The sequence below is a fragment of the Medicago truncatula genome, chromosome 6, assembly GCF_003473485.1.
Source record: "Medicago truncatula cultivar Jemalong A17 chromosome 6, MtrunA17r5.0-ANR, whole genome shotgun sequence".
Lineage (NCBI taxonomy): Eukaryota > Viridiplantae > Streptophyta > Magnoliopsida > Fabales > Fabaceae > Medicago > Medicago truncatula.
In genome coordinates, this window is record NC_053047.1 from 9,647,238 (window position 1) to 9,674,836 (window position 27,599).

A 27,599-nucleotide genomic window follows, 5' to 3' on the forward strand; every position below is an offset into this window, starting at 1 on the left:
TTACATTCTAAGGTCTGCAATAAAAATTAAAATGCTAAAAATAAATAAACAAATACGAAAAGGAATAAGAAAAAATAAAAAAAATGGTCCAAACACAAGGTGGGGTGCGGCAGTAAACAGGGGTGTGCAGAAAGCAAAAAAAAAAAAAAAAAAAAAAGAAATTGGGCTTTAAGGAAACGAACCGGGTCGCGGGTCATGGGTCATGGGCGACCCGGTTTGGGGAATATATAAGGGTTGTAGGTTTTTTCTTTCATTTTTCATTTGTCTTTTTCTCTCTTATCCCTCAAATCCTCTCTTCTCTCTCTACTTCTTTCTTCTTCTCCGGTTGGAGATGGGGCGGCCGGGAGAAGTCCGGCGCGGTGGCCGGCGAGCCATCGCGGCTGCGCCGCCGCGCCGGAGCTAAAAAGCTCCTCCTTTTTTTTGATTTTTTTCGCTCTTTCTCTTCTACTTCCCTCCCTCTGTTCACTTCTAGCCTTCAAGTTCCCAAAACCTTTACCCAAACGCCTAGATCTAAAAAAAGAAAGAAATTTATACCTTTTGTTTAAGAAATAGATTCGGCTTTCTTGTGGCCGGTTCTGTGATGTGATTGTCGCTGTTGTGACGGTTTGCGCGCCTCTGTGTGTGCGTGTATGTGTTGTGTTGCGCGCGGCCGTGTTTCCGTTTCTGTGCGTGCTTCTCTGGTTTCTGTTGTGCGATTTTGTTTCTTATGCGCGTCTCTCTGGCTTCTGTTGTGTGTTGTGTTGCGATGCCGTCCTCTGTTTTTTTCGTGTTTTTCTTTGTTGTGCAGGTCTCTATTTATAGAGTGAGTTTGAGGCTAGGGTTTGTTACTGATGAGCAAAAAAGCAGTGGCTTGTGGGGGAGAAAAAGGGAAACGCGTCTGTTTTACTGGATTTGTTTCAGATGAGGCGTGAATCTGGATTTGGATTAGAACAGCATATGCGTGATGCTGTTATCTTGAACCTGGACACTTTTGGACTTTTTGGGACTTAAAGAAAAAAGAAAAATTAATAATAAAAGGATAATGTCTACATTTTTGGTTTTAAATAAAAATAAAAGAAATTTAATCTAATTTTGGACTAAAATTAAAATTTAGAATTCTAAACTAAAAATTTAAAAGATGGAAATAAATAATTAAAGACTGAGAGAAGAGGGCCCGATTCGGAACTTTATGAGGTATTTTAAAATACCTCCCTGCCGAATTTTTCACTGAAACGTTTAAGTCCGATCAGGGTCAAGTGACACGTGTCAATGGGATCTTGGGTCAAAATTTGGGGTATGACATTAGTCATTTTACATTTATGCCCAACTGAAATTTAAACGAGTACCTTAAAATGATAAGACTAAACTCGTATAACATATATTAAAATAAATAATTTAAAAAGTTGGAGGGTTGGCATGTCCAATTTCATCCAACTCTTTCGTCTGCGTCCACTTTGAATTGTTATATTCATCGATTAACTCGACATCTTTCCAAAAACCGCACTTATGATCGTTCAAACAACCTCCACTTTTATTTATATGCCATGTGCAATTTTCGCAATTGTCGTGTTTGTAGTCGTAAATGTCAAGATAATGACGATAGGGGTTTTCAGGCCATGTAAAACCGCAGAAGAATAATGTATTTCTTGTAAGAAACTTTGGCTTGAATGAAAATGCATAACTTCCTCCAAACAACAGTGTATGAAATCCAAGATCGTCATCTTGAGATTTGCAATGAACAGTAATGGTTTTGAGATCCGGGGCGATTACTTCATTGATAATAGTAACTGTTACCCTACCAAAAGGCCCAAAACCAAAAGCTATAGTATCTCTAACCTTACATGCAAGTAGTATAGTTAGGAGAATCGAAAATTTTAAGGTCGTTGGATTTTGAGTTGCCATTGTTGTATGCACAATGTCTATAAACCGTACAACAATCTTAATTTATAGAACATTCAACAAAGGAAATTATTTGCAAATTTAAAGACCTTGTTGACCTCATAATTAGTCAATTATGAAATTAGCTTAATTGTTCTCATCAAATTCAAAGGGAAACCGTCAAGAAGAAAGGAGACTTTTAGGGGAGGCACATATGAGAAGTGAAACGTGGCTTTCAAAGTAATAAGATAGCTGTCTGCTATGCGTTTAAGGGCATAAGGTACGAAGTTAGTCGTACGAAGTCCCTCTCCTGTAACTCGAGTGACCACCAAATCTTGACTAGCATATCCGCCTCTCACTTCGCTCCTCTCCTGTAACTCTCGCGGCTTAACGCTCGAGTGAGTACACCCCTGTAGCTTCGCAACAGATCAATATGAATGAGGATTCCTTGTTCCTGTTGAGAATCTTGGATCATGGCCTAAACCTCTCTTTGCTTGTTGATGAAGAAATCTATCAAGAAGGATGAATAGGACTAGCCTTTATTTTATTTGCTTTCCCCTTACCCATAAACATACAACTCAAAGCAAGTGAGCAGCTTGGGATAGAAAGATTCCAAGAGCTTAGTGAAAAGGATAGTAGTCACTAGATATAAGCTATAGGATGGACTTGGGGATAGCCTATATATAAGGTCAGGTCGGTTCCCGCACAATCCCCTGATGGAGGGGGTATACCGGTGCACCAACCGAGGTCAAATTTCTTCTACCCAATCAGCATGAAAAGGCATTGAAGGGTGCAAGACTTCTATCTTTCTGCCACTTCGTCTTGTACCTGTCCTTTTGGGACAGCCTCTCTCTTCATCTTTTTCATGGCCTTTCCTTTCATCTTTCAAAACTACACGTTGCATGAAAAGAGGGATTTGTTCATTGACTTTTCTCATTTTAGTCAGCAAGAATAAATTGACTTCATTTTGAGCAAAAACATTTGAATTATTTCCCATTTTGTGATATTGCTAGACATGGCGATTAAAGCATGTGACTGTGGGAGGAAGAGTGAGTTGTTTGAAATTGAATGAGAAAAAATCAAGTTGTTTGGGCTCCAGTGGGAAGGAGCTCATTCCAAGGACGTACCTGGGGAATATCGGGTTCGATTCCCAGGGGGAACGACACTTGACCAGTGCACATGCCTCTACGCATAAGCCGGATTAGTCGTGTTTAAAATTGATTAACTAAAATTATAGACATGTGTTTTTTTTAAGGAACAAGTCTTTTATTATTTTTTAATTTAAATTGTTCTTGATCGTTTGATTTTTGTGAAGTGTGTCATGACCATTGGATAATGTTAGTGACCAACACATTGGTCTAATCATATTGTTCAAATGTCATAAAATAAAGTTACCAAATAATTTAGTTACCAAATAATTTAGAGAAAAGAATCTGACATTACCTAGTCGTTTTAACCTATTTCCTTAAGTCAAGTCAAATAAATCATTGCCAAATGCATCCCTCCAATTTACACATCCTAGTTATAGTTGATATTTTTTTTAGAAATTTCACGATCTTTGTAGAGACAAATTTATATAAATATTATTACTTGATGACAATTTAGTACACGTGCTAAATTCTTCATCAATGCTCACTTACTATATAACTGTATACTCTTTTTTTTTTTTTTTTTTGAGGAATATATAACTATATACTCTTGACAAGTCAGTTTAATCAAAGAGGTGGAAAGATACATGGGATACTTTATTTGGAGTGCAAAGTTAAATACTAGAAAACTTGACATTGTTTCATGGAACAAATTTTGTTATCAAACATTGTTAAATCTTGCTTGATACTTGGTGATGGGAAGAAAACCAATTTTTATTTATTTTTTAAACAAGAAGACCAATTTTTTTAATCATAATGGGAGTTGAACTCCTCTTATCCATCTGACGAATATCCCATATCACATTCACAAATTTTCGAATTCTAATGTTTGTAATTATCTTATTGGATGACAATGGCATATTCCAATTGAATTGAAACATGCTTACCCTCAATCAAGTAGTCTTCCTCTTGATGTTAGGAAAGAAAAATTTATTTGTAACTTGTCCCTCAAGGAAGCTTGCATTTTCCACAGACATGTTAGGAATGTTGTTTCTTGGTTAAAATCTATTTGGAATAATGGAACTCCTCCTTAAAAATCCTTGCTAATTTGGAGGCTCAATCATAATAAAATTCCAATAGATGGCAATCTCATATTAAAAGGTTGTTAAACTCCCACAATGTGTTCGTTGTACAATAAGGAATCTGAATCTTCTTCTCACTATTTATCAACTGTCAATTTTCTTTATCCTTTTGAGTTTGGCTTTATCAATTAAATCCTTTATATTATGGAGATTGGTAATCAAGTTTTGCAGAAATAATAAGAGATTCAACAATAGAAGACCTATTTGGAGTTCAGTTTTAGCAAAGGTAATAATAATTTTACTTTGTGTGTCGGTGAAGAAATTTAGCAAGTGTTCTAAACTGTCGTCAAGTAATAATATTTATAAGTTTGTGTTCAAGGGATTGTGAATTCTCTAGGTAAGAACCACTATCAAGAATTTGGACGATGCTATGAACTCTATTCGATATAGATTCATAAAGTAAAATCTTAAACACACAACATATGTCGAGGTTCGGAGATTTTTGTACACTTTCATTGAGACATCAACAGCGTTAACAAAATCAATTAATTGAATATAATCGGCAATCACATGTATCAATGTTGTATCGGTATTGGACACCAGATACGCCTTCAATTAAAAGTGTCGGTACTTTAGAACTACCTCAATAATAAGCTTATCATACTAAACCAACTAATTAAGGGCCTGTTCAACTGACTTATTTGAGTTTATATATTAGCATAAACACTATGAGACTATTTGGAAGATCTTATGAGAACAACTTACTTGTTCATAATCTGTTTTCAACTTATTTCCATAAACTCTCTATGATAGGTTATAGGTTATGAAAACAACTTAGAGTTTAATAGAAAAGAATTTGACTTTATTTTATGTTTTGTTATCGAAATTAAGGTTTTAAATAACAGCCGCGGTCGCGTATAGGATTTCACGATTTCGGCTATTACGGGTGTTGGATACCGATTGCGCAGTGTGAATTAATCACAATATTGCACAACTCTTGAATATTGCAAAAGTCTTGGAGAATTTGAAGAATTCCATTACCAAAGAAACTTTGATTCAGCTAGAAAAACGTGCTCAACAGGTATATATATATATGCTCTTATATTGTTGATCCACCCAAAAAGCTCTCAGCTAGGGCTAGCCTAAGTAAAAAGTGCAGCATCTATTGTCTTGTTCATGAAATTTTGTTGTTTTCATGAACAAAATTTCATGTGAATATTACTTAAATTCAATGTGAACCAATGAAGCCCCTAATACTTGACACGATACGGATACATACCGATACGGTGATACGAGAAATTTTCAAAATTCCCGATACGATACGGCCTCGATACATTATTAAAAAATTAAATTTAAAACTAACAGTATACGTGCACAATGTATACATATAATGAATAATGATAATAAACAAACATTCAGGTTAATGAAAATGATCAAAACAAGTGACAATTACATATTTTTTCAGCACAAATTAGAATTTAACTTAACATCATTAGTACCATCCAAGGATAACATCATTAGTACTATCAAAAACGAACACCATTGTCTAATGTTGACCACTTAATACTTGCACTAATTGAGATTGAAAACAAACAATTTAAAAACAAACAATTTTTTCCCAATTAGAGAGATGAACAGAAAAAGAGAAGAAGGTATTAAAGGGAGAAGAACACAAGAAACATAGCATTAGAGAGAAGAGAAACATAGTGGAACTCTCCGGAGGTGTTGATGGAGGCAATCAGTGATGCTGATGTTGAGATTGGGTCAATCGGTGGTAATGGATAGAAAAGGAAAATTAACCAGGTATACATGTGTTTTATTTGTTCCTCATGATTTCAGGAATTAACTAAATGATGCTGCACTTGCTTTTTTCTTGGCATGACAAAATATAATTCCTACTTTTGGCAGGTACATTCCTAACTCTGTTGATTCAGTAAACAATGTTTCGTAAGAAATGACTCATTTACCTGCATCAAAGAAGATTCATTATGCGCGTGATGATGAAGAAATTATGAGTAAAGTCTCTGAAAAATTTGATTACTCAAGAAACTTCTCTGAAGAAACCTGAAAAATTTGTATGCTCTTGATAGATTTTGTAATCTGTATCTGCAGGTGGCAGACAATAAAATGGATTTCCTTGCAAGCTGTGGAAAGGTGATTCATGCAGAAAGTTCTGGCACATAATGGAAAGTTCCAAATATGTGATAAGAGGATAAATATGGCCCCAATATATCTTCAATTTCTTTGTTATTTGCAAATGTAATTTCCTTTTAATAGGTAGCTTGAAGAGCACTTGTTTAATTTGGTTCCTTAAATAAATGAGTTGAACTTAAGCTGTATATAGTCTTGTATATAGTTCGACCTGGTTAATTATGATATCATCTTTTTAATCATGTTGATGGTGTTGGATTTCTCTCATAAATTTGCAACAATATTTTTTTTAAAAAATAGCAACTACATAATTTTTATAACAAAATGTCAAAAAACCGTTAAAAAATATTTTTTTGTTTGACAGGTTGAGCTGTCAACTCGTCAGTTCACAACTATGGTCGGGTTTGACAGGTTGAGCTGTCAACTCGTCAGTTCACAACCCGTCTCATCCCGTTTTAGACAGGCTTAAAGTTGGGCGGGTCTACATGGGTCGGGTCGGACCTCTTTGCCATCCCTGGTTCCAGTGATAGTTATAATTAATTAACTATGGACATGTTTGGTTGACTTATTTGAGTTTATATACTACCATAAACACTATGAGACTTTGAAAAAGCTTATGAAAACAGTTTAAATATACATAAATCGTTTTCAGCTTGCTTATTTCCATAAACTCTCAAGGCTAGGTTATGGAAACAAGGTATTGCTTATTTCAATCAAAATTGATTTAATTTTATCTTTTGTCACATAAATAGAAATATCATATACATAAACACTTATATGATACATGCTTATGTCATATACTTAAAAAAAGCGATTATGCTAAAACTTATACTCCTTTATATCAATTTATATATAATTTTCTTCAATATAATGGTCTGGTAGGTCTAAAAAAACTTTTTTATGACTTTTGATCTATGCTTGTTAGCTAAATAGGCTAGGCTTATATAAAAGCCTTAACATTCTCTATTTTTTTGAGCAATAAGTCTGATTAGTGCTTAACTTATGCTAGGCCGTAGGCTCCTGTAAACAGTTTTGACCTATTCCCACCTACTTGAGAGGTACCATCCACGCACCTAAATTTTTCCTCAACAAAAAAAAAAAAAGAACGATTCTACTAATAAGTCATTCAACCTTTTAAAAGCCATTTGCCTTAAATGTTTGTAAATCACAGTCTTTTTAGCTTGGCTAGAGGCTTAGTACAACGCTTAGCTTCATATACTTCTTTCCTTTGTTTATTTTATAAGATCTGTGTTTGTTGTCTCTTTTTCTCAATCATGAAAAAATAAATTTTGGTTGAGGTTCAGCTTTTTCTTTTTAGGGAAGAAAAAGAAGCTTCTAATATTTCCTGTCTTTTTCGCTGAAGTAAAATTGACTTGAAAGATAAAATGCGAAGAAAGTAATTGAATTTAAAGACAGTGCTTTGTAAAGATAAATTTGTTGAAAATGTAAAGTACTTTGAATTAAAATGACAAGAAAACATCCGTTTATAGCTAGGAGTAGTTTTCAGAAATTAAGTATCCGATCTTTTGTTCTTTATGAGAACTCTTATTTTTAGAGAAAGAAAACTAAGTAACTGTCAATTCACTGACAGTCCACGATCATGACAGTTACTTTGTTGAGCTAGTCTCAACAGATCGTGTCGTAGGTTGACACACTTCCAAAATTTGTTCTACGTCAGCTGATATTCCGTAAAATTTAAGTCTTATATTATAACACGTGTTTGAAAGATCCATTTTCATACAAACGTGTCTCCAAATAAACGTGTCTTGTAAGTCATCTTCTCCGTCGATATCCAAATCCTCGTTGATTCCTCCTGTAGTTTATTCGGAAAGTTGGACTTTCTCTTGACTCTTTGTCAGCTACGATCTTGTGGTTTCTTCGTAAAGTTGGACTTTTTGTTGACTCTCGGTCCGCTTCATGGTTTCTTTGGGAAGTTGAACTTGTTGTTGACGCTCGATCTGCTTCGCCCTTCTGGTTTCGTTGTAAAGTTGGACTTTTTGTTGACTCTCGGTCCACTTCGAGCGACGATAACACCCGCCTAATATATCTATGAAAAAGAAGGCTCTGGAGAAAAACATTCCATTAGTTTATCAACAAAATATTTCTAACATCAGAAGCTAAACACTTGATATTTTAACATCATTATTTTACGAGCAAAATCTTCCATCGGTTTATCCCACCTAGTTACACAGATTAATGCTGACAGAAAAAAATGTATGGTTTTGTGATACATAATTCACACTATTCTATAAATTCAAGGGTTAAATATATTTTTACTCCCTCGAAATATACTAACTTTCATTATTTTAGATCCTCTAAAAAATTTCATTAAAGTATCAGTTCGACTACATATGAGGATTTCCACCCATAATTAAGGCGCCCTTTCATTTTGCACCTCTAACCCAACTCAATCACCTATTGGTTTGAGCTTCGAAGTGCTTGCAGACCTTCGTTGGGGAAATTGCACTACCGACTTACACCACGCTCTTGATGCTCCGACCAGCACTAAAGGTCCACCTTAAAACGAGTATAGTACTAGAGGATCTACCAAACTCCGTTTTCTATTTGTTATAGGTTATAATATCAACTTACAAATTTGATTGGTATAGGAGAATGAAACAAAGGAAACTTTTAAACAATAAAATCAAAAGCTTACCTCAGGATCTGGCATCTTCCATGATTCTCTGCTTGAATAAATGACAGCTACCCCACCTAATATAGCTCTGGATGAAAATCTTCCATCAGTTTATTAGCAAAATATGAATTTGGACGATTCTATGAACTCCATGTAGGAAGATTAAGCAAATATAAAACGTGAAGAGAAACCAAAGTTGCAGAAAGTAAAATCTTGAACACACAAGATTCATCGAGGTTCGGAGATTGTTCTACATTTTCAGTGAGGTCGATTCCATCACTATAAACACGCTGAAGACAACACTGAGACATAAGCTTGTAGTATAAGCGCTTATAATATAACCTATGAAGCAGCCGGACATTGGACACAACACTGAGACATCAACATCGTTAATAATTTGAGAAAATTAATTAAATGAATGTAATCAACAATCACATATATCAATGTTGTATCGATATTGGACATTGGATATGCCTTTAATTAAAAGTGTCAGTGCTTTAGAGGTTATAAGCAAATCACCAACTAACTTAAAAATAATTATCAGGCCGAACCAACTAAGGGCCCGTTGGATTGACTTATATGAGTTTATATATTAGCATAAACACTATGAGACTGTATGGAAGATCTTATGAAAACAACTTACATGTTCAATGTTACTAATTAAGCTTTATCTCAAATGAGTTGAGCTACTCAGCCCCCTCTGATTAAGCTACAAATCATACCTCATAGAAGATCCATTTGAACTAACACATATTAATGACGATAAACATGGAGAAAATTGAATTGGCTTACGCTGCATATCCAAGATTAAGAAGAGAAGACCTCGTCGTCAAATTCCAAATAGCAGTTCCAAATTTATCCCCAAAACCACCTCCACCGCCGCCACCACCACCATTCAACCCACTAGACCTAGTTTTATCTCCATAACCACTCCCACTTTTACCATATCCATACTTTGAATAATACTCAGTGCACTGGTACCGACACAGGCCTCCACCACCAGCATGCGACTGGTAATTATATTTGGCGCGTTTGCGATCATCCATAAGAACTTCATATGCTTCAGAAACCTGTTTGAATCGAAGTTTGGCGTTGTGTTGAACGTATTTCAGTGACTGAGAATGCTTATCTGGATGACATTGAAGCGCGAGTTTCTTGAATGCAGCTTTGATTTCTTCTTTGGTTGCTGTTTTTTCTAACCCTAGAACTTTGTAGTGATCCATGGGAGAGATTTTGATGTTTGTGCTGTGTGTGTGAAAATGTTATTTCCATATATATGTGACCATGCATAACTTTCTCTTCAAGTTGCCTAACAAACTAGATTCTCATGCAAGTTAACTCCAAAACGATAGGTCCTCTCAAAAGAAAATGTTTAATGTACAATCTTATTGACATGTATACACTTTGAAATAAAGAGAGAAAAAAAATAATGACATATTAAATGTAATAAATCGATGATTTGATAGGAAGAAAGGAATAAAAATAAAATGAACCGTTGACTGTGTGTTGAAAAATAAATGGTGTCTAAATATTGTTTTTATTTAAGATTAAGTCTAACAAGTAGTCTATTATGAGTTAATTTTTAAGATTGAGTTTTGGTTTTCAAAAGTATGATATGGTTGCATAGAAAAAAAGTATGATATGGTTTATTAACTTGTTTAAAAATATATTTCATGTACACATATTTATAAAATAATATGTTTTTTAGGGGAATTTAATAATATGTTCTATGTCCCTTAAAAAAATAATGTAGGATTAATACCTCTTTTCCTCCCTGTAATATTTAGCGAATTCCGATTTTAGTCCCTGTAAAAAAAAAGATTTAGATTTTGTCCCTGTAATTTCAGATTCTTCCAGTTTTGGTACCAACCGACCACGTCAGCATAATCTACATACCACCACGTCAGCATAATCTACATACCAACCGACCTAACCTCATGAGGAGAAATATGTTTAAATAGACTTATGAATTAATATATTCATGAGATCAAACTCTTTTTTGATTTTTAGTTTATAGAAATACATTTAAATATGTGAAAAATATTAATGTAGACTAATAGGCCTAAATTACCGCAGAAAGTTAACAATTTTTTTAAAGCAAAGTACAAAAAAAAATATCATAACAATAGCAATAAAAATATTATTTATATTAGCGATTAGACGGGTATTCTGTGTCCGTATGTCCGCTTTTCTTATTGCGTTAATGCGTATAAATTACGAACAGTAGTCTTTATAAATTTTGATTAAAATTATAGGTATAGATAATAAATATTGTGCACTTTTATATTGTAAAAAATTATAACATTTTTCAATGATACCAATAATATAAAAAATATAATATATTTCAAAAAAACATATAACAAATATAATATATATCCTTATTTTTTTCAATGACACCAACAAAACAACATTCATATATATGGTCAAATTCGTTTAAAGGTATAATTGGAATGAGAAAAAGTCATCCCAAAATAATATACTTTCTTTATATATAGGATAGATTTAGTATTTTTTTATTTTTTTAATTTATTTTTATAGTATAGATTTACTTAAATAGAACAGTTTGATAGGCCTAAAAGATTTTTTAGGGTTATAAAAAAGCCTTAGCATTCTTTTTTTTTTTAAAAAAAAGGCCAGGTCCTAACTTAGGCTAGGACGTTGGTCCCTGTCAGTTAGTCTGACCTATTCCCAACCCAACGTGAGAGGTTCCGAGTTCGAGCCCAGTTAATACACTTGAAGGGAAATAAATGGAAATACATTTGGTCTTCCTTACCTTTAATTGGGGTATCATCCGCTCACCAGGAAGTAAATGCCTTTGTAAGTACTCTTTGCACGCACTAAGGTGTTTGTTTACCTTGAATTGGGTTATCATCCACTCACCCTACATTTTTCTTCAACAAAAGAAAAGGAAATATTATATTAAAAACTCATACGTCAATACGTCATTCAACCTTTTAGAAGCTATTTTTAGATTTTATTTAGACCTAACTCATCTTTACAAAACCGGGGAGTGAGGGTTGTCCATGATTTATAAACACTACACATGCTATATCTCAAAGCGATGTGGGAATAAATCCACCCCTTCAAACCTAACACAGTGAAGGTGTTGGAGGATGCAATGAAGCAACTAGGGCGGACCGAGGCAGAATTTTCAACAGCTATCTACCTTAACTTTTTGTAAATCACATGAATTTTGAATTTTGAGCTTGGCAGGAAGCTTAGTGCTGCCTTTGGGCCTGATTTTCAACAGAATCAAGTGGCCAAGGTTCCAGTTCAGTAGGTCGTCAATTGTGCATCAAGGGCTTCTAAGTCAATGGCTTTATAGCAGCAATCAATAACAAACCAATATGATCTCAGAAAAGAAAAGAAAAAAACACTCAACCTCTTGAGAGTCTTAACAATTTGGAGAGAGATAAAGATCAGTGATAAGTAACCACTAATGTGTAGAAAAGTTAAACAACTGATAAAGATATATACAAGGTCTTGTTAGAGGGTATATAATTTGAAAAAGGGACTGCTGCAACTCTTCACAGTATGCAGGCTCTAATAAAGTTTCTACTGTCTTTGCAGTAAACGTGTTTTTGGGTTAAGCTATTTGCGAAGCTGGTTTGTGCGCTATGTTAGCATATCACGCATACACAACGAGTTTTTGATGCCTATTCTTGAAACAAAAATGCCTCTAAAGTTTTACAGTGATCTATTGTTAGGCATGCAAAAAGTATGAAAAATCCGAGCACGGAAACACTCAAAATGAGTTTGACAAACAATTCCGCTGTTGCAGAGTATATTATCTTCTGCCTTGAATTGTTAGGCATGTAGTTGAGACGTGTCTCGAGATGTTTGTTCAAATAAGATTAAAATGGTTAGTGAACAAATCATAAACTATATTTTTAGTTTAATAAAATTCTTCTATTATATCATGAGATAAATAAATCTACTATAAGCCATTCATATACAGTATCAATTTAAGTACCAAAGTATAAGAGTACTTGTGCAAACTTAAACCTTTAGTTTGACCAAAGGGACTAAAAGCAAAACAAATATTCATTTTCTCAGAGAGTAGAGCTGTGTAAGGAAATGTTTCGATCTGCAGTTACTTATTTTTTTCTTCATCGTCTGATATTCCACTGAAGTCTTAATATAACATGTGCTTGAAAAATCTACTTTCTCCTCGGCTATGCTATATTATCAAGAGGTGCACTGAAGCTCGTCATGTTATACAAATGTATCTCACATGTCATCTTTTATGTCGATTTCCAGATTCTCATCGAGTCCTCCTGTGAGAGGCAGTTTGCCAGTACAACCCGCCCAATATAGCTCTGAAGGAAGAAAAAAAATCGTCAGTTTATTCGCAAAATATTTTTACAATAGCAGCTAAACACTTGATATTTTAAACATCATCCATTGATGAGAAAAATCATTCATCAGTTTATCCCGCCCAAATACAAATCAACGATGATAGAAAAAAATGTATGGTTTTGTGTATTATTCTAGAAAAACCAAGCGACAGATAGATAATTATGGAGCTTGAGTTCCATATGCATTTAGACTTCCAATTCAACGAAGCTGTGCTATGCCGATGCAAGGTTATTGTACTGATCCAATTGACCATAAGTCAGTCCATTGGTGGATAACTACATATGATGGTACAAACTTATTCACATTTCAAGTTGGTAATTGACACAAATATGGGAATATTACAGCTCAAAAAAATATGAGATTAAGCTCATAAGTCATAACTACAAAGAAAACTAGAAAAGAAGAAAAACCTACTGGGTTTCTGAGAATTTTTCTAACCAAATATGCATGATATGTTGATAACAAAACAGCACCTTCACTTAGTATTATAAGCATACAGACCTCTAAACAGGGCCGACCCAAGCCCAAAGCAAGGGCTTTAGGCCCCAAATTTTTGGGCCTTAAAATTTGGTTGAATAGAAAGTGTTTCGGACTAATTAACCCGAACAAATAAAAGTAGTCGATTTAAGATAGCGCTACTAATTCAGTGTAAAATATTAACAAAAAAATTGAGCAATAGTCTGGTAATCGGTTTTAAATGACCTAAAATCAATAACCGAACATGGGAAATATCAAATGTAATTAATTTGATTAGATTGAATTCTTAGAATTATCAAATAATTGATTTGATTCTTACACCTCTACCGGCTCGTTTGAACCTGAAGATTACAATAACGTTAAGTCCCACTGCACATGGATGTTGCATCACTTATAAAATTCGTTGTGGCTATGGGTGGAAATGGGTTCTGATTGCTTATAGCTTCTGCTTCTGCTTATAGGTTTTGATTATAGCTTTTAATTGTTTATAGCTTTAGCTGATAGCTTTTGCTTACGGTTTCTGCTTTAGGTTTTGCTTATAGCTTGTGTTTTTCCTATTAGCTTTCTAATTGCTTATGGCTTTTGCTTCTCCTTATAGGTTTTGCTTATAGCCTCTAATTGTTTATAGCTTCTAACTGTTTATAATTTATGCTTATAGCTTATTCTACTAGCATCCATGGCAGCGGTCGACTGGACTAAACTTCCAAAGGATCTTCTCAATCTGATATCACAACGAATCAATGACGAAGTTGATCTCATTCGCTTTCAATCAGTTTGTTCAACATGGCGCTCTTCCTCCGTCCCCAATCATCATCCCATTTCACCCTTCAAGTTCCCACTCCTCAAATTTCCATTCCTCTCTGACCCCAATGACATTGATACCATCAACAGCAACAACAACACTTTATTCTGTTACCTCACCAAACAAAATCTCTACCTCATCCAACCACCACAACAACAACAAGAAGAACAACGCCTACTTCGCCCGTGGTTGGTAGGAGTTGGCCAAAACGCGCATGGTCAACCCAAATACTTCCATCCAGTCAACCAAGATTGCTCTTTTGTTGTCCATTCTGTGATTGATCACAACACATTATCTGTTCTCCATATGGGAAGCACCTACTTCATCATGGACATCGACGTCAAAATCAACCGTCAACTCATCATCAGTCAAGAATACATGTACCCTAAAAAGGTCGTTGCTGTCACGTGCCATGGAAAAACACCTCTCGTTGTTGGCATGTTAGCCTTTCCTCCGTATCCGTTACTTTTGAAATGTGGTGATGAGGATTGGAAGGTGATCCCTGACATGTCAATGAAATTCGAAGACATATGTGTTTTTAAAGGGCGGCCTTATGCGATCGACGAAATTGGTAAGACGATTATGATTGGACCAGATTCGAGTGTCCATTTAGTGGCTGAACCTTTGGTTGGTGGTGGGAACATAAAATTCTTAGTGGAGAGCGAGGGAGATTTGTTGTTATCGGAGGCTTATGATTGTCTTAGTATTGATCTTAATGATCCTGTAAGGATTGATTTGTTTAAGCTTAACGAGAAGGAGAAGAAGTGGGTGAAATTAACGAGTTTAGGGGATAGGGTTTTGTTCTTGGGGTTGGGGTTGGTATATTCGTTTTCTGTTTCTGCTTCAGATTTGTGTGTTTCCAAAGGGAATTGTATCATCTTTGAATCTATGTCTTCCGAACGTGAGTTATATGTTTTGGACTTGGATGATGGTCAGCTTTCGCTTTTTTATGATAATCCTGAATATTCCAACTTGTTCTGGCTACCTCGAACATGGATCCGAGCTCGTTACCAAGTATGTTGATCTTGCATTGAAAGGTTTCTAATGTGTGATTGTGATTTGTTGTTATTATTATATTTCTAAACTAGATGTAACAATGTTGATGAGCTTGATTATCTTCTTTTATTGTTACTTTTGCAGACTGCATGTTCAGCACCAAACTCCTGATCACATATTCATGTAAAAAGATGTCTTGAAAATGAAGTGAAACTCGGGTCGCTGGATAAGCGTTTTCGTGGATTCATGAAGTCTCATATCTAAGCAAGTTGTGATTATATTTAACTGTTTGGAGGGAGCAAACTGTTATATTTAAAAGAACTCATTCTCTGTTCGTAGATTACAGTCCAGATTGTTATAACTAAATTGTTGATTCTATCACAAACCTTCTAAGACCTGAACAGCGAGTTTTTCAATTCTTTCTCCTTTACGATCTTTCTATCAAATTACTTAAAACTGTGTGGCTTACTCAATCTTTCTATCAACTTGTTCTGTGTGTTTGACTTGCCAACATGTTACATGATTATGACAAGAAACTCATTCTTTTTTGATTTATTGGAATTGAGTCAGTGAACATTGTGAAAAATGCAGTTTTGAATAACTTATCTATGACCGGTTCCGTCCTTTTTGCGATGAGAGGGTTTTAGATGAGGCTGTCAAGTTATTGACTGAGATGAAGGATTTTGGTTTCTCCATGAATCTTTATGAATATCACAAGTTGATCCACTCTCTTCGCTTGAAGGCTAGGAATTTGATAAGAGAGCAACTAGACGAAATAGAGCCTATCGATAAGGAAATGGAAAAAGCACAGCTAACCAAAATGGACTCTATGTATTCGAGAATGGAAAATGAGAATGGCATCATTTTCATAGGAGGTTAAAATATTAATGCACAACTATTTCAATGGAGAAAATGTTAGGAAAAAATGGTTAGGACTTAGGAGTCAAGTGAATTTTTTTATGTTTTTTTAGTATATTATTATATTGAATTCAGTCTAAGTATAGCTGCTTTCCTTTTCAATGATGATGATAGAGCAGAGCCAATAACACAAAAGAAATCAATAGAAACTAAAGCATAGAGGTGAATATTATTAAGTAGATGGAATAAAGAAAAGAGTTACAAGTTCCAGAGCAAAGCTCCTGAGCAAAGTCTCTTGCTGCCGGCCCTAAAAGGCTACTAACAAATAATCTAATTGCTTGTCTAGAACTCCCTCTACATATTTACTTATATTGAATACTACTAAGGATATATTATCAAATAATATTTTTACTAAGATTTATTTGAATAATATCTTTATTATATATTTATAATATAATGAGGGGTAACCTTGACGCAATCGGTAAAGTTGTTGTCATGTGACTGAAAGGTCACAGGTTCAAGTCCTGGAAACAGCCTCTTGTGTAAAAACAGAGTAAGGCTGCGTACAATACATCAATAATGGTGGGACCCCTTCTCGGACCCTGCGTATGCGGAAGCTTTAGTGCACCAGGTTGCCCTTTTTTTTATATATATATTTCTAATATAATATCTTTACTAAGATTTATTTAGAGAATATTTTCTTACTTTCTCTTAGCCTAAGGCCCATATCTAGTTTCCTATCACTGCACTTGAAGTTTTTCATTAATTTGAGGTCTTTCAATGTGTTCCGAATCAAGAGACATATTACTTTTTCTGTACCAAAAAGTAATCATCGGTCCACTGAAGGGTTTTGGCAAGGTTTCTGAAGTTATGCACTGAGACGAAGGATTTTTGTTTCTCCATCAATCTTGATGAATATCACAAGTTGGTCCACTCTCTTTTCTTGAAGGCTATGGATAGGAAATTAATAAGAGAGCACCTGGAAGAAATGGAGCCTATGGATAAGGAATTGGTAAAAGAGCAGCTAATCGAAATGAACTCTATGGATTCGAGAGTGGCAAAAGAGAAGCTAGAGGAGATGAATCTGAATATTAGAGCATAATTTTCGTAGGAGGTTAAAATATTAGAGAAAACATATTTTAGTGGAGAAAAATTAGGAAAAAAAGGTTAGGAGTAAGTGAATTTTTTACTATATTATTATATTTAACTCATTCTAAGTTGGCTATGTGTAGATGCTTTCCTTTCCGACAATAATTTCATTAACTTTGGGAATATGTCAAAATCAAATTTATACGTCTGAAATCACTTTTGTCTCTCCTTACTCTAGGTTGCATTTAATGTTTGGACGAAACATTCTACACAGGGAACACTATTTTTTAAGGGATTTAAAATGCTTTACTTTGATATGAATTTCCTTAGTATCTGTAATAGTATACCTTGTTACGATAACTTGGAGCGAGATAAAGATCAGTGATATATTTTTCTTACAGTGAAAGGAAACTACTGTGTAGAAAAGTTAAAACAAGTTCTTACACATGGCATCTTTTATTTTTTTAAGGTTTAATGCTTGTATTCTTTTGGTTACTACACTGTTGTGGCGGCAGCACAGACTGCGGTTAGTCATTATGCACCACTTGTGTTTTTATGGTTTTTTCACTGCAGTGGTGGCGGCACAGGATACAGTTGCGGTTGTGAAGCTAAGTAGCCATTGAAGTGGCACCTTGTTTAGTAGAAGCAGCGACATAGTTGTTTTCAAAAGTTCTGGTATGCTATATAGTTTGCTGGGTGTTCTATCAGCACTTAATTTCAATTTTTATATCATTTGTTTCATTCAGGCGCAGAAGGTTCTTAGAGCGTTCATGATTTGGTTAAGATACAAGCTCTGGTTAGAGGGCATATAATTCGAAAAAGGGTTGCCTCAACTCTTCATAGTATGCTGGCCCTGGTTATTTGGGACAATGCAGGAATTGCTTAATTTTTGCAACTGATGTAGTATATTGTATCTTATAGCTACCTTATCAACTATAATGCAAGAATTGCTTAATTTTTTTTTACTGTTTATGCAGTAATTTTGTCCGTACAAAGTGACAAGTACCACCTAAATTTACACACACAACTGTGAGGTCTCGGGTTCGCCCCCAACTAAATGTGTCAAGCCTAGTAATATCAGTATTGCGAGTTGTGTCAGGTCTTGCAGACAACAGTTTTTGTGTTTTGCGAATGGGCAAATATATCTCTGGAAATTGTAACGAGTGAATCAAAATGATTCATTTGTTAACCATTAAAGGCTATGACTGGCATGTTTTTTTTTTTTGAAGAGGAGCTATGACTGCCATGTTAAATAAACATATAACATTCTATGTGGATTCTAGTTCAATGCCACATCACCATGAACTAATTTTGCATATGAAATTTACGAGTGATAGTGCAATACAAACTTGATGTGTTACCTTAGTTTTTGTTGATGTGACGTCATATTCGGTTGATTGTAATGTCAATGACTCTAATAGAAAAGGTTAATGGAGTGACCAATTTGCCTAACGAGTTGTGATTTTAGTGATATATTTACTAAATTGTAGAATAGAAACACTATTTTGACTGATACTCACAATTTCATGTACTAATTTACGATTTCACTCATGATTTTTCAAGAGTATAATAAGCAAGTGAGGAAAAGTTAACTGAGTCAATCTGTACCATTCAATGTTATTATATGGTGAATGGTCAATATTGGTTTTACTGAAACTTAATCTCAATCATAATTGTGTTTTTCGGCTGTGATTTTAAGGTTTACTCTCTCAAGAAATGCACACACATACTGAGAAATATTCTTGTTAAATTATGGAAAATCTGTAAATTGGCATAGTACTTGCCGGAACAAAGGATCTGAACTTGCACTAAAACGATGGCATATTATATTATCTTGCACTATGCATTTTAAGAATTCAATCATGTATACTACTTTTTGTGGACGGATGATATCTTAAATTAATATTGGAGCACTTGTTTAAGTTGAATTCACTCTGATATGCAAAATTTTATGGTTTGATATATAAGCAAAGCATAAACATTATATGCAGTTTGGATTGTGGTTGTGTTGTTAAATAGAAGCTACACTGGTGCTGTAGCGTAGAAAAATTTGAACAAATCCCTATTGTTCCGTTATACGCTATTTAGTACAAAATGTTGTCAAATAGTGTTTATATATAGCAGCTCTATAGTACTGTTGTGTAATGAGTTTTGAACAAACCACTATTTTTTGCAAGCTGCAATTGACAACACTTGGTGATTCGTCGTTATACGTAATGTAATTGACCTGATTTTTTTTTTCTTTCTCCTAGTGAGCTGATAGACTTTGATTGATCATGCATATGCAGGAATTTTTACGGTTCAGGAGGATTGTATGCAATGTTTGCTGGAAAAGAATGTAACCTACCCCTCGCTCTCCTGTCTTTTAAACCTCAAGATATTAACGGGAACCTCGAAGGTTTCCACAAGTCAGAGCTCACAGTTTTAGAGGATTGGGAGTATAAGTTCATAGACAAGTATTCAAAAGTTGGTTAGCTTGTTCCAGAAAAAAGAACTCAGAAAAATGAGCACCGTTAAGAAGACAATTTGAAACTGAGCCCGAATGAATGCCAGGAATGTGCAAAATACAAATCTGTTCTAAGTATTAGGTAGTGTTGTGTAATCCTCTCATGTTAAAAATTCACATGACCTATGAAAATTTTGTACACATATCTCTTCATAAATAGGTATAAGAACCTTGTACCTTACCTTATTGAATAGTTATGAAGAAAAAAAAATCCAAAACTCTCGCATGATAAATTTTGTGTGAAATTTTGACTTGAGAAAATATATTGTAATCCAACAAGGTCACAGTTTTAAATAAAAACAAAAATCTATCTTGTTAATTTTGATGGATTAGATATTGTAACAGTCGCTATGATGTAACTTAGATGTAACCTTGATGAACTGAATATGTAACGTACCTTTTAAAATGGTCAGCTAAACTTTTGGTAACATACATGAAAAATGAAGTTTGATCCTACATTGTTGACGTTTTTAAACAAAACAACCAACTTGTCATGAAGAAATGACTAAATTGACACTAAAACAAGATCAAGGACCTGTTTGAAACTTTAAGTCTTTTCCTTATCCATCCTTCAACAATCCTTGATCTACTTTGCTCCGGTTTTGATGCAAAATCTTCCTTTTGCATTTCTATCTCCGTTTCTTTCTTCACAAATTCCTCAGGAACATCTTCAGTAACAACATTCTCTACTTGAGGGCATGCAGCCACTTGCATGACTCTTTTAAAATTTCACCTTGGGAGAATAAATCTTTCTCGCATTTTACTTCTACCAAAACACTGATTCTGCTGTCATGGATGTAAGAACCTATCCTTCCTTCGGCAGTTGCTCTGGATGCTTTCTTGTTTGCACTCGCTAAGCCTTTTTTCCTAAGGAGCTTTTGTGCTTTGATAATGTCACGTTCACTCTCTGATAGAGCATTTTTGTGGTCCATCATTCCTGCTCCTGTTTCCTCCTGAAGTTCCTTCACAGGTGCCAATGATATAGTTTGTGCAATCCAAAAAGGGAGCATAACAGACATTTAACAATTAGAAATCTTATGTAAAAATTCAAAGATAGGTGAACAGGCTGCAAACCTATGAGCTATGACCTTGTTTGGATAAACGCCCTAATTAAAGCTTATAAGATAAGTGCTTACATATAAGTACTTATGTATAAGCTATTTTTATAACAAAAGGTAAGATGAAGTCATACTGTTTTCCTATATGCTATGAGCTATTTTCATATGTAAATACAATAAAGAGATTCAGATAGAATACAAGAACCTGGTTCATCACTTGATGTAATATCTGATTCTGTAACAACAGGGCCAGGCTCGATTACATCCTAAGAGTGCCCGGTGACAAGTTATATGATTGAAAGTGGAAGATTTACACAAACTAATGATAAGACAAAATTATCTTGGTCTTGTTACAAAGATATAAAACTATCTACAACTATCATGAAAAGGTTTACACTTGAATTACGATCTAAGTTTCTGGATTTTTTGTGACAAGTCGATAACATGATTGTACTTGGCAACTTGATTGTCTCATTATTTTTAATTCATATCTGAAGCTATAAGTGTTCAATGGAGCTGAAACTTGTTTATATGAAAGCTAATCAAGAGATTCATCTTTCATGAATACACCTTAAGCTAGTTTGGATTCTTAAAAGGTGAAAATGCAGCACAAGACGCAATTTGTACAACATGACACTGAGCACCCCAACCAATGTTGGACACTTGCTGAAGTGTTGTTTTGACTTAGCCAGCACCTACTTTGATAGTGCGGAGCACTACACTCCTTCATTGCGCCACTGAGAAAATAATTAGCTTTGTTGAGACAAATGACCTTCTTGTGATCCATCTATTGTCCACTTTGTCGAGACTAGTCATGACTTATGAGACGAATGATTCTTGTTCTGGTTCGGTTGTGGCTGTCTCTCATCCTAAATTGCCAAAGTCTTGCACGTCCGAGCCAATGATTTTTCGTGATTCATCGTTAAGTTGAACTCTTGTAGGTCTTGTTTACATACCCAACGGTATCCACAAGTCTTCACCTTCATATCCAAACCTTCACCCCGAATAATGTCAAAATGGATTTTTCCAAATTCATCGTAGGACTCTCGGGGGAGGTAGATTATCCATAGGTGACTGGATTTGGTCAAAACAAGAAATCCATTCAGAATTACTTGAACCCTCATACAACTTATCTTATGGGAATCAATAGGATCGAAAACCAGTTCCATACGGGCCGGCGATGAAAACCCCTCACCACGAGGTGCCATGGAGAATACTGCACAACATACAAAGCCAATGATATTATTGTTATTGTCATGCATAATAGGAGTTAGGTCTATTGGTATCGAACCATCCACGCTCCGATTGTTGATCCAACTTGGTATTTCAATTCCTGGCGTAACAATTTGAATCCTATCAAAGTGGGATGGTGGGTTTGCCTGAATAAATTGCATCATCCATGAAAATGTCATGCTACTGCAATGTTCCTTATCACTCAATTCTGGACAGTTGAAAATGACCAATCCTGTTGTCGAGAAAAATTTGTTCTCATTATGAGCCCACTCGATAGTGTTAGAAAAAGGAAGTTGAGGCAAAAACTCCAACAACCTGCAATGCTCCAAATTTAAATATACAAGTTTGGAAAGCTTCCTCAAGCTAGGTAGTGTCGCAAAATCGATTCCCCCTAAGTTTAATCTTTCTAGCCACCGTAAACATTCAATTGTATCAGGCAATTGGCTTAGATGGCAATAGCTAATGTCAACTTCACGCAAACAATATAAACTACGCAAGGAATGCAACAAATATGTGAGTGCTGTGGGAGCCGGAAACAATGAATTGTGAAGCAACATGGTCCATTCGAAGACAAAGGGCATTGATCGGGAATGTGATGCACTTTCACTTATATCATGCTTCTTTTTTGAGGATATATCAGGCTTCTTCAAATGCCTTGAATCGTCAAACAATTTGGAACAGCCACACATATTTAGATCTTTAAGAGAGCTAAGACCGAATATGTTGTTGGGTATTCTTATTAGATTTCCACAATCTTTTACATTCAAGTAAACAAGCTTTCTTAGAAGTCCAAGAGATGGATCCAACTCCACAAGTTTTACACATCCTTCCAAATCTAACCACTCAAGATTCGGAAACCCTCCAAAATCTAGTATCTTTACTAGCACTCGGGAGTACCTTAGATCCAATATTTGGTTAAGAAACCGTGACATGAAAAACCAACAAAAATAGAGCCATTACTTTGATTGTAAGAAAATTGTTTCGAATTTGTTTATATTTCTAAAATAAACGGTAATAATAAGAGAGTTTATAGTACCTTTTTGTTTTTCCATAGTTGTTTAATGTTGCTCCAGTTCAAGATCAGTTGTACAAGTTCATTGGCGTGAAAACTCGATGGCAAATACTTGAAAGGATATCGATACCACTCAAGATATCTTAATTCGTTCGAAAGACTACATGGTAAGATATTCCAACCGTATTTGATGATGAGCAATCTAAGACTACTCATTTTTGACAAGTGTTCAACGTTCCAATATACCCTCTCTTTATAATCAACTTCATCATTCAAAACTATTGCTTCAACATGCTTTTCCTAAAGAATTGCAAAAAATAAAAGAAAAAGTAAATTACTTTCAATATTTATAGTTTATATGAAAATGGAAATATGTCTTTTTTATTTATAAACAACTACTTTACCATACTCTCCATCGCAACATTGTAGAGTTGTTTTTTGGACCACAACCTGCTCCATTTTCTTTGCTCTTTGCTTGAATTTTCTTGCACAATTTTTCTGCCCAGCTCTTCTAACAAATAATGCATTTTAATCTCTGAATAATTAATGCTTATAAGTGATTTATCAATGAGAACTCTTAATCCAATATCAACATAAAATCCACAACAATTTAGAATGTTGTTAACATAGTTCTCGGACCAAGAGTTGAAAAAACAAGCAATATGAAGAAATATTTCCTTTTCCGTTTCCTCTAGCCCATCAAAACTTAGTTGCAACACATCCATGACATCTTTATCTGGGATTTGTCTCAATCTAGCCAATGCACTCTTGCATTCAGTCACATTACGACCAAACAAAAATGAGCCCAATACTTTAATTGCTAATGGTAGACCTTTCGCATAATTAAGTATCTCATATGCCAAATTTTGATAATTACTGCTAATAGTTTTCTCAAGTTTGAAAGCTTTTCGATAAAATAACTAGTGAGATTCAGTCTGATTCAAGAGTGGAACTTTGTAAACTACATCCAGTACTCCATACTCTTTCAATATATGCTCATCTCAAGATACGATAATAATTCTACTACCCACACCTAACCATTCACGATGCACATCTATTTTTTCCAATTGTTCAACTTGATCAACATTATCAAGAATCAGGAGGGCCCTTTCACGACATAGTATACGTCATATCAAATTTGTGGCACTGTAGCGATTGCATATTTGATGGTGTTCTATGCCGAGAGTTTGAAGTAAGATTTGCTTTTGTGCATCGAGTGGGCCATCATGCAATCTATAAATTTTACTTATATCATCAATAAAACAGGATGCACTAAATCGATGAGATATTTGGTCATATAAAACCATTGCAAGAGTTGTCTTCCCTATTCCTCCCATTCCACAAATTCCTATAGCACGAACACCATCAATTGAGTCCAAAAGCAAATGATTTTGTAATGCTTCTATAGGAGAATTAATCCCAACTAAATCTTTTGAAACACATGAAGATTTGCACTCCATATGTTCATTATCTTTTGTACAATCTTTTTAGTCTCAGCAGATTGTGGCCTGAAAGTTTGAAAAATTGTTCAATGACACGAAATCATCACATATCAAAACCAAAGGAAAAAAAACACTAAACAAAATAACACATGTTTTTCAACTTTTGGAAAACTTTAGTTTGAACTCCAAATGTTTGTTCTAAAGGTAAATGTAAATCATTTCATAAGTATTCTTTGAATTTCTACTTGAACTCGGGCACCATCCCCTCACCCTATATTTTCTACCAAAACCAGAAAAGAAGAGAAAACTATAGGTTGAAAAATATTCACCATGGTATAGATTACTTACTTATCACGTAGGTCCCAACCAGAGATACTCCCCACTTGTTTTAAACCTTTCCTCCATCCTGACACCATGTGAGAATCTTATTTGAATCTTTGTTCATGTTTGGCAAATGCTTCACAATAAATCCCACTTTGCTTTCGCACCTCAGAAGGATCAACATCATAGAAAACAAGAAGAACATGTTTTCCTGATACACGAACACATTCACATATCTTTTCTAATTCTTGCAAGGAGCTCATGTCCTATAGATTCACCTCTAAAGGTGAAAAACACATCATAATGATTTCTCCTTGGAGATGTCACCATAGCTAGAGATGAGTTGCTGCTGCTAGCCATCAGAATAAGCTAAATTTTTAGATGAACAACGTCAAAACAAGCATATATTATGAACAATGAACTTTAAGTGTCCATTTTGTGGCACCTTTTCATATTTTATGGGAAACTTTCGGTGTTGTCCCATGACTGGAGGAATCGACAAGAATGAGAAATCGGAGGAAAAGATGACTTCTGAGACACGTATAACACGACGAGCTTCAGTGTAGTTCTTGATAATACGGGTAGCGGATGAGAAAAGTGGATCTTTCAAACACATGCTAGATTAGGACTTAAATTCGATGGAATATCAGCCAATGAAGAATAAAATATGTAACTGCAGATTGAAAATATTTTAGGTATGTATAATACTTTTCTAGGTCATTCCATATTTTAGATATGTAATATCAGCTTGTAAATCCCTTCAAAGTTCTAATGAATGAAACTATGAAAAAGACATTTGGTCCATAATACCGAAGACCTTATCAATGCACAACAACAAAACCTCCAAATAGCTACACAACAATCAAAACCTAATCTAAGTAAACAAGAAACGAAGAAGACGGAACCGGTCATAGATAAGTTGTTCAAAACTGCATTTTTCACAATGTTCATTGACTCCATTTCATAAAGCAAACAAGAAAGAGTTTGTCGTCATAATTATGTAACTTGTTCACAAGTCAAAGGCACAAAACCCTTGAAGACAGCAAATAGAAAAATATGGAATTCCAAATACTAGGAAAGGTTTATCCAGCAACCCGAGTTTACATGAATAGTCACAACTTGCTTACATATAAGACTTCAAGAATCCACTAAAATGCTTATCCAGCAACCCGAGTTTCATCTCATTTTCAAGACATCTTTTCAGATGAATATGTGATTAGGAGTTTGGTGCTGAACATGTAGTCTGAAAAAGTAACAATAAAAGAAGATAATCAAGCTCATCAACATTGTTACATCTAGTTTAGAAATATAATAATAACAACAAATCACAATCACACATTAGAAACCTTTCAATGCAAGATCAACATACTTGGTACCGAGCTCGGATCCATGTTCGAGGTAGCCAGAGCAAGTTGGAATATTCAGGATTATCATAAAAAAGCGAAAGCTGACCATCATCCAAGTCCAAAACATATAACTCACGTTCGGAAGACATAGATTCAAAGATGATACAATTCCCTTGGGAAACACACAAATCTGAAGCAGAAACAGAAAACGAATATACCAACCCCAACCCCAAGAACAAAACCCTATCCCCTAAACTCGTTAATTTCACCCACTTCTTCTCCTTCTCATTAAGCTTAAACAAATCAATCCTTACAGGATCATTAAGATCAATACAAAGACAATCATAAACGTCCGCTAACAACAAATCTCCCTCGCTCTCCACTAAGAATTTCATGTTCCCACCACCAACCAAAGGTTCAGCAACTAAATGGACACTCGAATCTGGTCCAATCATAATCGTCTTACCAATTTCGTCGATGGCATAAGGCCGCCCTTTAAAAACGCATATGTCTTCGAATTTCATTGACATGTCAGGGATCACCTTCCAATCCTCATCACCACATTTCAAAAGTAACGGATATGGAGGAAAGGCTAACATGCCAACAACGAGAGGTTTTTTTCCATGGCACGTGACAGCAACGACCTTTTTAGGGTACATGTATTCTTTACTGATGATGAGTTGACGGTTGATTTTGACGTCGATGTCCATGATGAAGTAGGTGCTTCCCAAATGGAGAACAGATAATTTGTTGTGATCGATCACAGAATGGACAACAAAAGAGCAATTTTGCATGACTGGGTTAATGTATTTGGTTTGGCCATGCGTGTTTTGGCCAACTCCTACCAACCACGGGCGAAGTAGGCGTTGTTCTTCTTGTTGTTGTTGTGGTGGTTGGATGAGGTAGAGATTTTGTTTGGTGAGGTAACAGAATGAAGTGTTGTTGTTGCTGTTGATGGTATCAATGTCATTGGAGTCAGAGAGGAATGGAAATTTGAGGAGTGGGAACTTGAAGGGTGAAATGGGATGATGATTGGGGACGGAGGAAGAGCGCCATGTTGAACAAACTGATTGAAAGCGAATGAGATCGACTTCATCATAGATTCGTTGTGATATCAGATTGAGAAGATCCTTTGGAAGTTTAGTCCAGTCGACCGCTGCCATGGATGCTAGTAGCAGAAGCTATAACCCTAAATTATAAACAATTAGAAGCTATAAGCAAAAACAGATGCTATTTACAATTAGAGGCTATAAGCAAAACCTATAAGCGTAAGCTATAAGCAAAAAC

General features: G+C 35.0%; 4 protein-coding genes across 4 annotated transcripts; 1 reads left to right on the top strand and 3 right to left on the bottom strand.

Moving 5' to 3' along the window:
• Positions 1-1,374: 1,374 nt before the first annotated feature.
• Positions 1,375-1,881, bottom strand: LOC11416878 (S-protein homolog 5). The gene has a single exon (XM_003618880.1). The coding sequence runs from the start codon at positions 1,879-1,881 to the stop codon at positions 1,375-1,377; it is 507 nt and encodes a 168-aa protein (XP_003618928.1).
• A 7,720-nt stretch (positions 1,882-9,601) lies between these two features.
• LOC11416879 (chaperone protein dnaJ 72) lies at positions 9,602-10,036 on the bottom strand. The gene has a single exon (XM_024786367.1). It carries the CDS (start codon positions 10,034-10,036, stop codon positions 9,602-9,604), a length of 435 nt encoding a protein of 144 aa, XP_024642135.1.
• A 4,289-nt stretch (positions 10,037-14,325) lies between these two features.
• On the top strand, positions 14,326-19,869 carry LOC11412533 (F-box protein At2g17036). The gene is made up of 3 exons (XM_003618883.3): positions 14,326-15,465; positions 16,085-16,278; positions 19,683-19,869. Exons 1-3 carry the CDS (start codon positions 14,326-14,328, stop codon positions 19,867-19,869), a joined length of 1,521 nt encoding a protein of 506 aa, XP_003618931.3.
• Positions 19,870-25,902: 6,033 nt separating this feature from the next.
• On the bottom strand, positions 25,903-27,508 carry LOC11420089 (F-box protein SKIP23). The gene is made up of 2 exons (XM_024786368.2): positions 26,336-27,508; positions 25,903-26,209 (listed from the first exon to the last, which is right to left on the bottom strand). Exons 1-2 carry the CDS (start codon positions 27,473-27,475, stop codon positions 26,183-26,185), a joined length of 1,167 nt encoding a protein of 388 aa, XP_024642136.2. The 5' UTR covers positions 27,476-27,508; the 3' UTR covers positions 25,903-26,182.
• Between the last annotated feature and the right edge of the window lie 91 nt (positions 27,509-27,599).

What these genes read in the sequence shown, in the direction of transcription:
- LOC11416878 (XM_003618880.1), bottom strand. Translation starts at nt 1,881, where the DNA reads ATGGCAACTCAAAATCCAACGACCTTAAAATTTTCGATTCTCCTAACT.
- LOC11416879 (XM_024786367.1), bottom strand. Translation starts at nt 10,036, where the DNA reads ATGGATCACTACAAAGTTCTAGGGTTAGAAAAAACAGCAACCAAAGAA.
- LOC11412533 (XM_003618883.3), top strand. Translation starts at nt 14,326, where the DNA reads ATGGCAGCGGTCGACTGGACTAAACTTCCAAAGGATCTTCTCAATCTG. An exon ending in GGATCCGAGCTCGTTACCAA is followed by an intron (nt 15,466 to 16,084) that starts GTATGTTGATCT and finishes TTTTGCGATGAG; the next exon opens with AGGGTTTTAGATGAGGCTGT. An exon ending in CTAACCAAAATGGACTCTAT is followed by an intron (nt 16,279 to 19,682) that starts GTATTCGAGAAT and finishes ATGCATATGCAG; the next exon opens with GAATTTTTACGGTTCAGGAG.
- LOC11420089 (XM_024786368.2), bottom strand. Translation starts at nt 27,475, where the DNA reads ATGGCAGCGGTCGACTGGACTAAACTTCCAAAGGATCTTCTCAATCTG. An exon ending in GGATCCGAGCTCGGTACCAA is followed by an intron (nt 26,210 to 26,335) that starts GTATGTTGATCT and finishes TTACTTTTTCAG; the next exon opens with ACTACATGTTCAGCACCAAA.